This window comes from Candoia aspera, chromosome 7, assembly GCF_035149785.1.
Source record: "Candoia aspera isolate rCanAsp1 chromosome 7, rCanAsp1.hap2, whole genome shotgun sequence".
Classification (NCBI taxonomy): Eukaryota; Metazoa; Chordata; class Lepidosauria; order Squamata; family Boidae; genus Candoia; species Candoia aspera.
The window spans coordinates 15243532-15257436 of NC_086159.1; the positions used below are offsets into that span (position 1 = coordinate 15243532).

A 13905-nucleotide genomic window follows, 5' to 3' on the forward strand; every position below is an offset into this window, starting at 1 on the left:
GTTTGCAATGATAAAAAAGTGAGAAAAGATGCAGATACATCAATGATTTTGATGTAAACTAAATTTAGCTGAATTTCCTTTGCTTTTTCTTATTTTATATGCTTAATTTCTTTGGCTTATAACTTCTAACTCCTTTCCTGTACTTTGCTTAACTTTCCTTAGCCCAAATGGGAATAGTGTATATGTACTTATGATTATAGTAAGGATAAAAATCATACAGTGATTTATTGGCATCCTAAGGGACAATTCTATCAACTTAGTATAAAATGATATATTTGTATTAGAACATTAAACAAAGGAGACTTTGGAAGAAACAGAGAAGACATGGAAATGTTTAAGATTATGTTAGGGAAAGTTTTTAGTTTACTCTGAAAACTGGACTGTAGTAAAATGATGAATTCTTAATCTATGGTCTTATGAAGCAAACTGAAATGTCCTGAGTTTTCACACTTCATATGTACCATCATTGCTGACATTGCAAAAGTACTTTTTAGATAAAAAATGCATTGTAGGCAGCTCATTGCTGGCAAAAACTCCCATATAATATGGCCTGTCATCCACTTTTTGCAAACCCATATTTGGAATTCAAACTACTTTCAATAATGGCCACAATATTAATATCAGCCCTACGTGTACATCTGATTAAATATGTAGGTTTATGTGATCCATATGGTGGACTTTCCAGCTTCTAGAATCATCCCTAGCTTTAGGGAGTGTTCATTCACGTGCTTACTAAATTCCTTGAGAGAACAGCTGGGCTGATTCTGTTGGATGCACCCTCACCCCCAATATTCAACAAAATTTAGAGAGGGTTCCCACATTCATCCACCTGCATACATAAAATCTTTCCTTGAATTATCATTAAATGTGGCACAAGGCCCCAAATCACATTCAAGTAATGTTTGGGGTTACTTTTGCAGAGCATTACAGTGACATTGAACACATTAGTACAAAAGTTGAATGCCATTAGTTAATCCCTGAGTATATATTATGAACTAAAGTGCCCAGTAGCTTTCTCAAGTTTAAACAAGTCAGTTACTTTAATATTTCTGTGTTAATTCTTATGATAATTCTAGAAAAATGTAGAGCCCAGGCAGTTTTTCTTTTCCTTTTCCCCCAAACTCTTCCAAACTTTTCTATTGGAGTGTCAATTTTTCACAATTGACAATCAGTGAAGTGAAGAACAGATCCCGTGGCATTTACCTTGAACAACTGAACTCCAATGCAGGCAAACATGAACTGCAGCAAGGTGGTCACGATCACGATATTCCCTATGGTCCGGATAGCTACAAATACGCATTGAACCACATGCTGCAAATAAAAATCAGAAATAAAAATGAGTTGAATGGTTCAAGTACTAATGTTCTTGTCACTTAACCATCTAATACATCTATGCAGTGCCTCTTAGAAGGGAAAAATCCACAGGCCATATAGACTGTGCTCTTGAAAAGAGAAAGGAGTAACAGCATCATTGGGACACAAATATTGCACAATAGATAAGACTGTCCACTTTTCTTAAATCTATCAGCTTTTTACTATTTGTATCCACAGTGAAAAGGCTAAACAAGGTATTGATTTTTTTGGGAAGAGGATCTATACCCTAAATGGGTATGCTGCCTTTGTTTAGGTGACAAATGGCCACCCATAAACTGCACTGGGCCCCATAATGATTTTGGAATGGGCTAGCATTAGAGAAAATACGTTTCTCCCATCTTGTAGCGTGGACAGGCCCACTCTATACTTTTCTCAGAATTGCCTTCCACATGGATATATAGATCACTGTAACAGAGAGAAATTTCCTGCCCTAGATCGTATTGTTGGGCACTTGCAAGTCAAACAATGTAATAGCCAATTCACAAGGCTCTGCGCAGTCCAGCATTATCACAGAAAAAAAAAATTGACCTTACTTTTTGCCATAAAAGGAATGGTAATCATTTATATATATGGAGAGAAGTAAAATAGTGCATTTGTGGAAAAAAATCACCCACCGTTAACCAGGAATCCTGCCTATCTGAGCAAAGCAGATGCATTGAATTACTGCCTTTACACTCCTTGCCCAGCATGGAAGAAGAACCCAAGCGGATTCATTCAGAGGAGTAGCATAAAGCAAGTCAGCAACTAATCTTTAATGGGCTGGTAACAGTTTACTACCTTTAGACCCTTTGCTCTGTTGATTGCCCGCAATGGTCTGAGGACTCTCAAAACTCGTAAAATCTTCACTACGTTGATTGCGCTAGACCTAGAGAAGGACAACAGTGGGAGATCAGGATTTAGTATCATTCTAGGTGTTAACCAGGAGCGGAAAATTATGTAGTTAAATAGACATTGTGACCAAGCACAGAAAGCCAGCATTATACTGTGAGTTTTCCAGTTCTTATGCTTTCAGTTAAAGTTTGCAAGGCCTGTGAAAGATTTGTAAGAGATCTATATATCTTTCCCTCGAACATTTCTACTGAGTTGTCTGAAACTGTAATATAAAGCTGGCAACATGTGTTGGCATCTTTAAATCAGTTAAACTGTATTTGATTTTTCATAGGAAAATTTTGCACTCATCTAGAATTTCTTCAACTTAATCATTTATATATAATTTTATTGTAATACCTTATTAGTAAAAAGTGTATTGGCCTGGCAGCAGAGACTTTATTCCTTTTACCACTGCATGCCCATGTTAGCCACTGAGTTTTTTTTTTAAAATATGTCTATTCTTTTAAATGTATATTTGAATTCTGTACATGGAGTCTTTCTACCACATTATATTACAGGTTAGATACCGCATACTAAGTCTATAAAGGGGAGGAAGCTGTTAGGGACAGCTGTATTAAGCTTTCTAAAAAATACCATACTGACCAAGAGGGAAGAATGACAAGTCAAGCTGCCAAACGCACAGCCGACACAATACAAAAACAGTGCCATGCAGCAGTCATCACAAGGCACTTTAAGATAAGGACTCTCAGAAGCATTTCACCAAATTGCTAATTTGGAGAAGGTCAATTCTCCAGTTATTATTCCCCGAAAGACATATTCAACCTACAAGGTGGCTCTGTCAAACACAAAATACTCTAAACTGCATTCTTGCTGCCCTGCTCCAAATAAGCTCAGAACAACCTGAAGAACTAGATTAATATGCTGAAGAAGCTTGCTTTGGGGGCCCTGCGTTCTCTGAAAAAGGTTGAGCTCCTCAGACCTTGCACAAGCAGGAGCACAGCCCCTTTCTGCCATTCACTACAGCAGCCTGACAGTTTTCAGGCTGTGTGAACTTGAAAAAAAGTGGTGCTAGCTTTATGAGTCACATTAGCTATGAGTCATTAACTGACATTTTTGGTTTCACTATAAGCCATACTACCTGCTCTTAATTAGGAATCCATGTTTCCCAAGCTGCTTATATTCTTTTCATCTTCCATGCTCATACTTCCATACCCTTTCTGCCTCCTTGGCAAAACACTCTAGTCCACACAATCTTCTCTGCGACATCCTCTTTTTTTCAGCTCCCTAATGTCTGCCTGGCACAATGCTGACCAACTAAGTCACTACTCTCAAAATTATGGTCATGTAATACCCTCTTTAAATTCCTACACTGACTTCCTACTCAAGACCACGCTCCTTGTTCTAGCCTTCCAAGTATTTCATAACTCAGTCTTGCATTTCTTACCTATCTACATCAATGTCCTGATATTGCCCTGCTTATAAATGATTCTCCTCAGCTTTATATCAATCTCAGCCATACAAAAATCTCCTATTTCACACTACTCAGTGATTTTGCATTGCTGCTCTGTGTGTTTGGAAATGTTTTACCGAATACCTGGGCAATACGTCTTTTGTTTCCTTCAAATCTATTCTTAAGCTCCATGATGCTTTAGGTCCAGCCTCCTAATCCTTACTGAGACCAAGTCTTCAATCTAAGCCAGATGCGTAATACTGAAACAAACAATAGTTTCTTTTTTTCTTTTTGCTTCTACTGCCATTCTCTCTCTCCTTTGTTTCTTCTATAATGTTATAAAGTAAATAATTCAGTGCACTTTGGCACTGAAGTTTTTCTTATGACAGCTTAGAATGACAATTTAAAATTTATGACAATTTAAAATCCAGTATCTGCACGTCTGAACTAAAAACAGCAGCTTGTGGCTTCTCAATTATCCTTCATACAAGTATGCAAAGACCCAACCATTTTCAAATGAGAATGAAAATCAGACATGTAAAAATAGTTATGTGGAAGATTCAGAAATTAAAAACCAGGCTTTAAAAACCCATCTGCTTACTTTAACTTCTTGCAGAAGTTTGTACCAAGAGAAAGGATCATCCAGGAAGAAGACAAATTGACTATAAATAAACAGTTCTTTGTTGAATGTAGCTCAGCATGAGCAAAGGATGATCTTATACAGAAAAAAAGGAAAGAAGAAAAAAAAAAGTAGATGCAATTTCAGTAGCATTTCTCAACCGTGGCAGCTTGAAGATAGGTGGACTTCAACTCCCAGAATTCCCCAGCTGGCAAAACTGCCAGTTCAGATGTGCAGATACTGGATTTTAAATTGTCATATTTTTTAAATTGTCATTCTAAGTTGTCATAAGAAGAATTTGTGTTTTGGAGGGAGATATACAATAGTCAAGTGGTTATGGCTCAACAGTCAAGGACAAAACCATGAGCCAAAGTACTGCAGTGTGTACTGCAGATGGGTCTGCCTTCCCTTGATCCATTGCTCTTCCTTACTCGCCATGTACATGGGATTCTTTCCAAGTGGAAATAGCTTACTCACTGGATCCCGAAGGAGATGAGAGAAACGCTAACCACCAGCAGGTCCAGGATGTTGAAGTAGTTCCTGCAGAAGGAGCCTTTGTGAAGAAAGGCTCCATAAGCAGTCATCTATAGGCAATCACATGAACATTTTACTGTTAGCAAATGCCAAGGATTTTCAGAGCAAGCAAAGGGAGGGTAGGGCAGAAAAGCTCTGCATATTTTAGCATAAAGTTTCACAGGAAGGAGGCAAAGAGGGGTAAATGTGTTTTTAGGAAAGGATATGCAAGAAAAACTTGCAAGCAGTGTCTGGTCCAGCTAAGGAATGGGTGTCATTTTACAGCGTACTATTTGGAATACATGTTTCTTTTTGGTAGCTTTCAGTGTGGCATTCGTTCTAGAATCTCATAAAATGTGCTTTATTTAAATGGAAACTTCTTTCATAAATCTCCTTTAATGAAAATTAGTCTGATGATCCCAATGTGAAGAAAGACCTTTTCATACTGCTACCAGATCCAGATTCTTTAAGTTTTTAGAAGGGTCATCATCATGTTTTTAAACCATTAATCTTTCAGACTGAATTGAGGATTATATTCCTGCTTTCTTACTAGCAGGCCTGGTTTTCATCAATACAATTTAGTCTACTGTTATAGTGGTTCTACAACAGGAGGGATCTAGTGTCTCCACAAGAAGAATCCCAAGTGTGATCTTTATTATCAGGGATAAGGTAGATTAGTCTGAATCAATATTTGCAATATCTTATAAAATCGGAGTTTAACATTAAGTAGATCATAGCAGTTTCTCCATCAATCTTTTACCAGCAATGTTTTCCTCCAGGAAGAAAAAAAGAAGCTTTTTGTATATGCGTGGACCCATTTGGAGGTCCAATTCAATTAAATCTTAAAATCTTGGGGGGCTGATTTTAAGTTTTTAATGGCTCTGAACCTCAAGGAATGCCTTCTCCCATATGAACTTTCATGGGTACTTCAATTGTTTTTGTGAAGAGAGGCTGTAAGTGCTTTGGGACTTGTGGAATGTGTTCCCCAGGGACACACACCTGGCACCTATGTTGCTGCTTTTTGGACATCAGGCTAAAACATTCCTTTTCCCAGGCATTTTATTATTTTTAGTCCCTTTGATCCTAAGTGCCCACATTACACAGGGACAGTGTTTTTCTGTTTTATATTTTTCCTGTGCCACGATAATAACTTACTTGACTTTTTTGTCTGTTTGCTTTGCATTTAGTTAACAGTCCAAGACAATCCAAATGTCTAGAAAATAAATTGCTGTGGCCAATCCGGTTAAGTTTCTTTTTGCTTATACACCTGGTTGCTACAAGGAAAGCATTACCTGCAAACAGAATTTTCGCATGACCCCTTATACGTTTCAGATCTAAAAATGTCTTAAAATAACAATACTTGTTGGAATATGAAGAACAACAACCATAGTTGCATGCTTCAGTTCTTGCAATCAATCCAGAATACATTGTGCATAAAACTTGTAATTTTCAGTCAGTCTTGATATGCTAAAGAGGATGGGATATTAAATATATGCATCATCCAAACCAAATTGTATTAGGAAACAGTAACTACTATTGGAAAGAAATCAGAAATGAAGTATAAACACTGCTCTTCAAGTAAAAATCAATACAAAATGATATAATTAATTGTAAAAGGAAGGGCATTTGCTGTAACAATTGGTCAAAGTGTCTGTCAGGACTTGTATTTTAAAGCAGGGTTTCTCAACCTTGGCGACTTTAAGATGTGTGGACTTCAACTTCCAGAATTCCCCAGTGGGCTTGCATTTTATGAAGTTATTCAGTGGCACAGTAAAACATTATGGTTACAGTTTTTGAATCAGAGCAATGACACCACTGGATAAAAAATCCACATAAACTTGGGCTATAGAAATTGACATGTAAGATAAATAAGTCAATCATAGCTGGGCAATGAAGGATCTTAAGGGCCTTGCAGTAGTTGTACAATAAATTCTGACATGAACATGCATTTGTGATGGACGAGAAGAGGATATTAAAAGAGTGCTGAATGCTAGGCATAAATTAGTAGAAAAACTAGAAGTATGATATTTTCTGCTATTTACAAATATGTTTAGAGATCATGGGAATTTACTTTCTAGATATAGTGCCTATATTTTTTACTGAGTCGAAAAAGTTATATAGTAAGCCCAGAAGTAATTGTGTAAAAACATACTAATTATATTTTCTCTAAGATTAGTTTTCAACCAGATGGTAGAAACAAATATCAAATTTATAAGAAAAAAGAGTCACTGCCTAAAACTTGGAGGATAGCCTGGTTCCTACACATCTGTTGAATGAGGGATCCCCCGAGTCAGAAGCAAACAAAACTTATTAAGCCTTAGTGTTGTACGTACCAGCCCATCTTCTAAAATAAATAAGGCAGAGCTGTTAGAGCCTGGATGCATTCTCAACTAGTATTACACATATCAACAAGTATTAATAGCTTCAAGTTATGTCCTATCTTTACAGGAGAAATCTGAAGCAAACTTTCGTTCCCAGGCAGGAAGATAGAGGTGGAAAGACAAGACCTATATTGCAAGGATTTTCTCTGTTTAGAGGGCATTTTAAAAAAGCATCAAACACAAATTATACTCAGCTCTGATTGAAGATTTCACTACCAGAGTAGCTTTTCTCAGGTAGAATATTGTCTAGTCAGGCCATTTCCTTTCTTGTATTTACCTGAAAGGAATATTAGACTTTCCACTCAAAACATTTACTTTTAAAATGGGAGAGTTTTCCTAGATGGCTCAGGAAGGTGGTAATGAAGGTAGATGATTTTTTTTTCTTGGCCAATCTTCCTTTTTTCTTTTTTGGCATGAAGGGAAGTTTGTCTTGAATTTTGGGTTGTCTTTTTAAAAAGTAAACACAGGTAATTGTACTTTTGACCTTAATCTAGATTTTCCATTACCTGTAAGGTGATGTCACTTGGACAATTTTATCAATTTTATAAAGGCTGGTGAAAAGCTTAACACTTCACTAAGTAGTGTTGGAAGGCATTCTTAGGTTCTCCAACATTAGGACTGACAACGAACGCTTTGGGGAATAATAAAATGCTGCTAATTACATTGATCTTGGCCAACAGTAACATTTTAGACCCAATCCCTAGGGCAGTGTTTCTCAACCTCAGCAGCTTTAAGATGTGTAGACTTCAACTCCCAGCAAGCTGGCTGGGGAATTCTGGGAGTTGAAGTCCACACGTCTTAAAGCTGCTGAGGTTGAGAAACACTGCCCTAGAGGATTCTCTCCAAGCATAATAATTTTGAAGAATGATTTAGGGAGAAAAACCCTTAGTGATATCCTAAACATAATGACAACCAATGGCTAGACAAATGATTGTAAAATGAGAGGGAGCTTATTTTTATTTTCTCTATTCTGCCTCTGAATGTTTTAATGCACTTCCACATAGTCTCCTGTACGTAAGTTTCTCTTGGGAAATCACACAGATACAATATTCACAGTTGGAAGTAGACCGACCAAGGGATACTATAGGCTTGGGCTAAGATGAGGTTGTCTCACCAATGGAGCGATCACCAGTTCTATTGTCTCTCAGGTTCAGTGTCCCAGGTCAGGACTAGTTTATTTCTAAGCTAAGGTTATTGGCAGAAATAAATACGGAACGAGGCAACATTGGAGACTTTTGTTTTGCAGCATTTGGGGCCCATTGTACTCCTATGAAAGCTAAAAGGGAATTACCCTTAGTGGATATACTATGTGGAATTCAGAGCTATACCACTTATTCTAGTGATCTGTGGTCTTCTATATACCAGGGCACAGTTACAAGATAGAAGGAAATATGACCCTTTAAACTCTGATGCTGCTAATATTATGGAAGAACAATACTGAAGGTGATGTCATCTTCAGTGGCTGTATTTACAGGATACCCACCTCAGTTTACCTAGCCACAGCTTATTTGATTAACCCAATTTTCTGGACATGCATGACCTGCTGGACTGTAAAAGACCCATCCAGGTTGGATTCAACAACATGCAAGGTTAAAATGTGATGGAGTAATTTTTGGTTCAGTATGCTAGAAGAAATCCAGTCAGGGGTTTCCTTTCTAGACTTTTTCCTAGTCCCTCTCCAACATCCTGAACAATCTGTAATTTACCAAGCTGACATAGCTTATCAAACCCCTTATCAGCTTGAGAGGGATTTAGTGATTTCCCCTGTCTTTTCATGTTTTACAGTTCCAGAGTAGCTAAAGTTTGCTCCTGTTTCAATAGTTCCGTGTAGTATAGGCTATTTCAGCAAGTGTAACTTATCATAGCAGGTTACATTTAATACAATTCCATTTTCTACATAAACATGGAATGAGTTTTGGCTTCATTTGTATTTGCCCACACTAGCAAACCCTCATGAAGCTTCACTTGATTGCTAGGAATTCCTGATCTGCTAGGTAGAAATTCTGCTTCCTAAAGGCAATTTAGCACTGCAAGACATACAAAACAGAAATTGCACTCTAGTCTGACTCATGTTGTGCTCATGTCAGACCTCATGTTGCCTGAGTTCATAATGACAGGTTATAATGTGCATTTTTGGTCTTAGGTTAAGAGTGATATAAGGATATTCGGAGAGCTTTTCACAAAGAGTCCCCTTCTGTGTGGTGTAGGGGTATTGCTGCCTGAAATGAACAAATGTTGTGTTCCAGGACATTTATTCTTCCCTGAGCTTACTGAACAATTTGGTTAATACATGCTAAGGACTAACAGATATACTAACAAACGAGACTGTAATATTTAAAATGGATCAGTTTCTAAAACATGCACAGTCACGACTGAGCTACTGTACAAAGGATGCCCTATCTACAGAGAAAACACTGGGGGTTTAAAGCAATACAAAATGACAAAGGAGAAAGCAAGAGGTAGCACATAATGCTCAGATTGGTTACCTTAAGAATAATTTCTAATGTAAAGATACTAGTGAAGACATAATCTGCATTGCCTAGGATCTGAAAAATAAGCACAGTTGGGTTAGTGATAACTGAGCATGGCCGAAACACAAACAGATGCGTGGGTTAGCAACAAAGAGCAGCAGATAATTAGTGGGCTTACAAGTGAGAAGATAATGGAAGAGGAGATGGGACTTTACCTTCAGAGCAATTTCAATGGTGAAAATGACAGTAAAAAATATATCAAAATAAAAGAGAACCTGTAAAACAAAAAAAGAATGGGTGCAGGGAGAAGGAAGGTATGTGAGTGAACACTGTAAAACTGAATCACAATATAAAATCAAAAAGAACAGCTATATTAAGGAGCTGTGATGGCGAGTGACTGCAACTTTTTAGTGGAGTTCAATGATCAAGCTATAAGCAGGACATTTAAATAACAATTTTCTTTGTTCACTATTTTGTCATGTGTGCTTTCATGACAAAGCAAAGTACTATTTCTGTCAAACAGCAGATATTTGAAATACTTCCTAAATTAAATTCCTGGCCAGAAAATTTTAATATACTTGATCTCTGGTGGAAAATGTATCCTACTTTCTTCCCTTCTTATGGAAGAAAAATGCTATTGTATGCATTTAAGTGTGTCTTATTATCAGTGTAAACAAAGCCATATTTTCAAAGCCAAGCTGCCTAAGATTTATTGAATGATCCATAAAGCCACACTCAAACTGAGATGGTTTAAAACAAGCTGTGGTCATAAGCATAGGTCCCATTCGAATCAGTGAGACTTACTTTGGGGTAAGCATAGTTAAGATTAGGCTGCAAAATGCAGTGTAGCTCTATCTGATCGTCAACTGGGGATAGATTCAATTATATGTAAACAAAATGTCAGAATAGCTCTTGGTTAGCTATTGAATGATCTGTTCCCCGAATGTTGTTAACTCCATTGTCAGATGTACAATTTGTGATCGTGTTCTTTTTAACTTTATAGTTAGTCTGATTAAACCTCACAGGTTTATTGTCTCTGAGGGAAGCACTGAAACTCATCACTTTACAAATAAAAAGTTGATTGGATGGAACATATGTAAAGATATGTGAAGGAATAATTGTTAAGCAAGGTAGGAAAAAAGGCTGTTTCACCCAACTGATCTTTCTTCCCAGCTTTTAAGCTTTATGGGCCAAATTCTATGCCAGCGCAATTAAACATGACCGGATTAAAACTCAGTTTAGCATAGCACAATGCAGTTTTGGAGCTATTTTGTTGAGTTCACAACAATAGTTCTTAATTACTCCATTTAAAAAAGATGGGAAGTGGCCCTATTTTTGTGCATTCACTAAATGTACAGAAAATAACAAATTAAATAGCTGGACAATATAAATAATTTACATCATTACAAAAGTTAAACAATGCAGGTCAATATACTGCAATTTGAATTACTCTTATGCAGTGCCTCTGAATTTAGAAATACTTCAAAACAATACCACAGTAAAAAAAACTAGGAAGCCTAGTATAATCCTCTGATCATACTGGATTTGCAGCTGCTTCTGTTCCCAGAGTGGCATGATATTGCTGCATAGGGTGGCAATCTTGAATTGAAAGCAATTTTTAGGATATGCCTAGTGCATAAAACAAAGTATATGCTGAATGGAACTTATTCTAAAACATCTGCAAACTGAATCTTGCTTACTTGCTTACTGGCTGACAACCAGATGTCATGTTTATTCTGTTTTAAATAGTATTTCGTGCAAAATAAAATCCCCGCTTGATTAAAAGAGAATGTTTGAAGAACTGCTACACTACTGAACAATTGTATATTGCATTGGAGTGTGGACTCAGGAAGAATATTAAAGTAATCTTATCCAAATTCTGTAATGCAGCCTACTTCATGTATATAGCAAGGCCATTGCAGTAAAGGCCTGCATAATTGAACACTCCTAAGCTTTCCCCTCATGTGCTCATTTTCCAGTATATCAATTTTAATTAATTAATTAATTTATTTATTAATTTTACATGTGTATATATGAACCACCACATAGACTTTTACCTGTTGATATCACCATTGTGACAACTACCCTGCAGAGACAGTATAATTCAATATTCTGGCAGTAGGTGAAAATATGAATGAAAAAAATATTATATATTGGAAAGTTAAGATATCTGATCCTCTCTCATTCCAAAGAGGATTTTTGAATAGAGCCAAATTCTGCATTTTGGTAATCTTTCTATGCTAATAATGAACACAGGTGTTCTGTTCTGAGCTCTGAATGCCTATTGATGTATGCACAAATCTTGCAAGTTTCCATTAATTTTAACATAGGGATCAGCTGCCTTACTAATACTTCTGGAAGCTTTTACATAGCATTAAAATATTGGTAGCCTTTTAATTTACAAACCTGGCTCAAATGACAAAGTAAATAGATAAATGTCATGTGCTACTTTTAAACTTCAAGACTCTGTAGAGCGGTGTTTCTCAATCTCAGCAACTTTAAGATGTGTGAACTTCAAGTCCCAGAATTCCCCAGACAGCATGAAGAAACACTGCTTTAGAGAGAGAGTATCTCTTCGCTGAAATAAATAGCAAATAATGCTTAAAAGTGGGAGAAATCTTGCACCTTGTTCTTATGCATATTTCTTCTGTAAATTCAGTCCCACTGAGTTCAATTATGTTTATTCTGAAGTAAATGGAAATAGAATTGCAGCCTTAAATGCTCATAATTATCAAGTTATTTTATGTACAATTACACCTGTAATTTCTGCTGTATAAATACTGGGACTTATTAGCCTATTGAATTATACTTTTGCTATGTGATTCAAAATACCTTACTAATGCAACATATGAAGTAACAGATACCAAAAGCTGTCATGTTTTGCTTTTTACAACCTACTCAGAAAACACTGAACACAGACTTCTTGTTACAGTGAATATAATTTTACAAACAGAATTAATCAACAGTAGGTTGCTTCTAATTTTCTTGGATTTTCCCTTCTGTAAACAATACAGACTGGATAAAGTTTGCCCTTTTCTCGATGGTGTGTTAAATTAGGTATTGGTTGTTTCTGAAAAGGGAACATTATAAAGATGATGGAGGGGGCTGGAAATATCTATGATTTCTTGTAATCTAAATAATACTATTGAAAATATTTCCACATATGTCTGTTCTTGCATTTTCAACACAGATCAGAATCTGAAACAGAGGTTTTGCTATAAACACCTCCCAGCAGAAACTGCCAGATATAGCAGATGTGAATCTTCTGCCAACTTGTGACTCTTTTATGGAATTTAATATCTAAAATAGAACATGATAATTAAGTAAAACCTCTCTTGAAGGGAGCTGGACTACTCTATAGTGGCTTGCCCTTGTCTTCTTCTGGGATGTATTTTTGACTAGTCTACAGCTCTGGGATTTCCTGGTTATCTCCCATCCAAGTCTGAACTTGGTCTAGCCGTACATAGATTTTGAGATCAGTCAAACTTGTTGCCATCTGCTGTGGCCCTAGAATGTTTTAGCTTCCTTTAAAAAACAAAACACGTTTTCGGGTTTCATGACTGCAGAGAATGGTTTAGATCAGTGTTTTTCAATCTTGGCAACTTTAAGATGTGTGGGCTTCAACTCCCAGAATTCCCCAGAAGACTGGGAGTTGAAGTCCACATTATCTTAAAGTTGCTAAGGTTGAGAAACACGATTTAGATTACACCTGGACCTACACTGTTCAAGGATATCTACATTAAATCACATCTGAATGCAGGATGACATGTTTAACATACAGGATGTCCCAGTTCAATCCTTGGCAATTCTAGATATGGCTGTAAAAACATCTGACTGAAAATCTACAAAGAGTGAAATATTGAGGTAAATGGACTGATGGCCTAACTCAGTACAAGGAAGCTTCCTATGTTCCTGTATGAGGACTCAAAAATAGTTTGCAGTGCAATCATATATAAGTCTACTTGAAGTAGATCTCACTGATTTCAGTGTGAGTCACTCCCGGTAGGTATGTTTAAGTGGCAGCTGTAATGGCCATTCTTCTTTCTAGGGATCCACTGCAAATACAATTCGGTCGGTAGGGTAAAGGATCTCTAGAAGCCTCTTGAGGTTGATTCCCTAGAATGCCCACCTTATTGCTGTCTCTTTGTCATTTCTTTTTTTACTTCTATACATTTGGCCAGGTAAACTTTGCTGAAGTAAAGTTCTGAGTTCCAGAAGCAAATAAAAATAGATCAGGCCAACTACTTAATTTAATATGAATTCTAG

At 36.7% G+C, this 13905-nt stretch overlaps 1 protein-coding gene across 1 annotated transcript in view; it reads right to left on the reverse strand.

Annotated features, from left to right (window-relative positions):
- CACNA1C (calcium voltage-gated channel subunit alpha1 C) overlaps positions 1-13905 on the reverse strand; it is a 506884-nt gene that overhangs the window by 83450 nt on the left and 409529 nt on the right. Inside the window, exons 21-24 of the mRNA XM_063309210.1 lie at positions 9655-9714; positions 4752-4858; positions 2152-2239; positions 1204-1311 (exon numbers count right to left, since the gene is read on the reverse strand). Coding sequence (XP_063165280.1) covers positions 1204-1311; positions 2152-2239; positions 4752-4858; positions 9655-9714 — 363 coding nt within the window. The remainder of the gene's footprint in view (positions 1-1203; positions 1312-2151; positions 2240-4751; positions 4859-9654; positions 9715-13905) is intronic.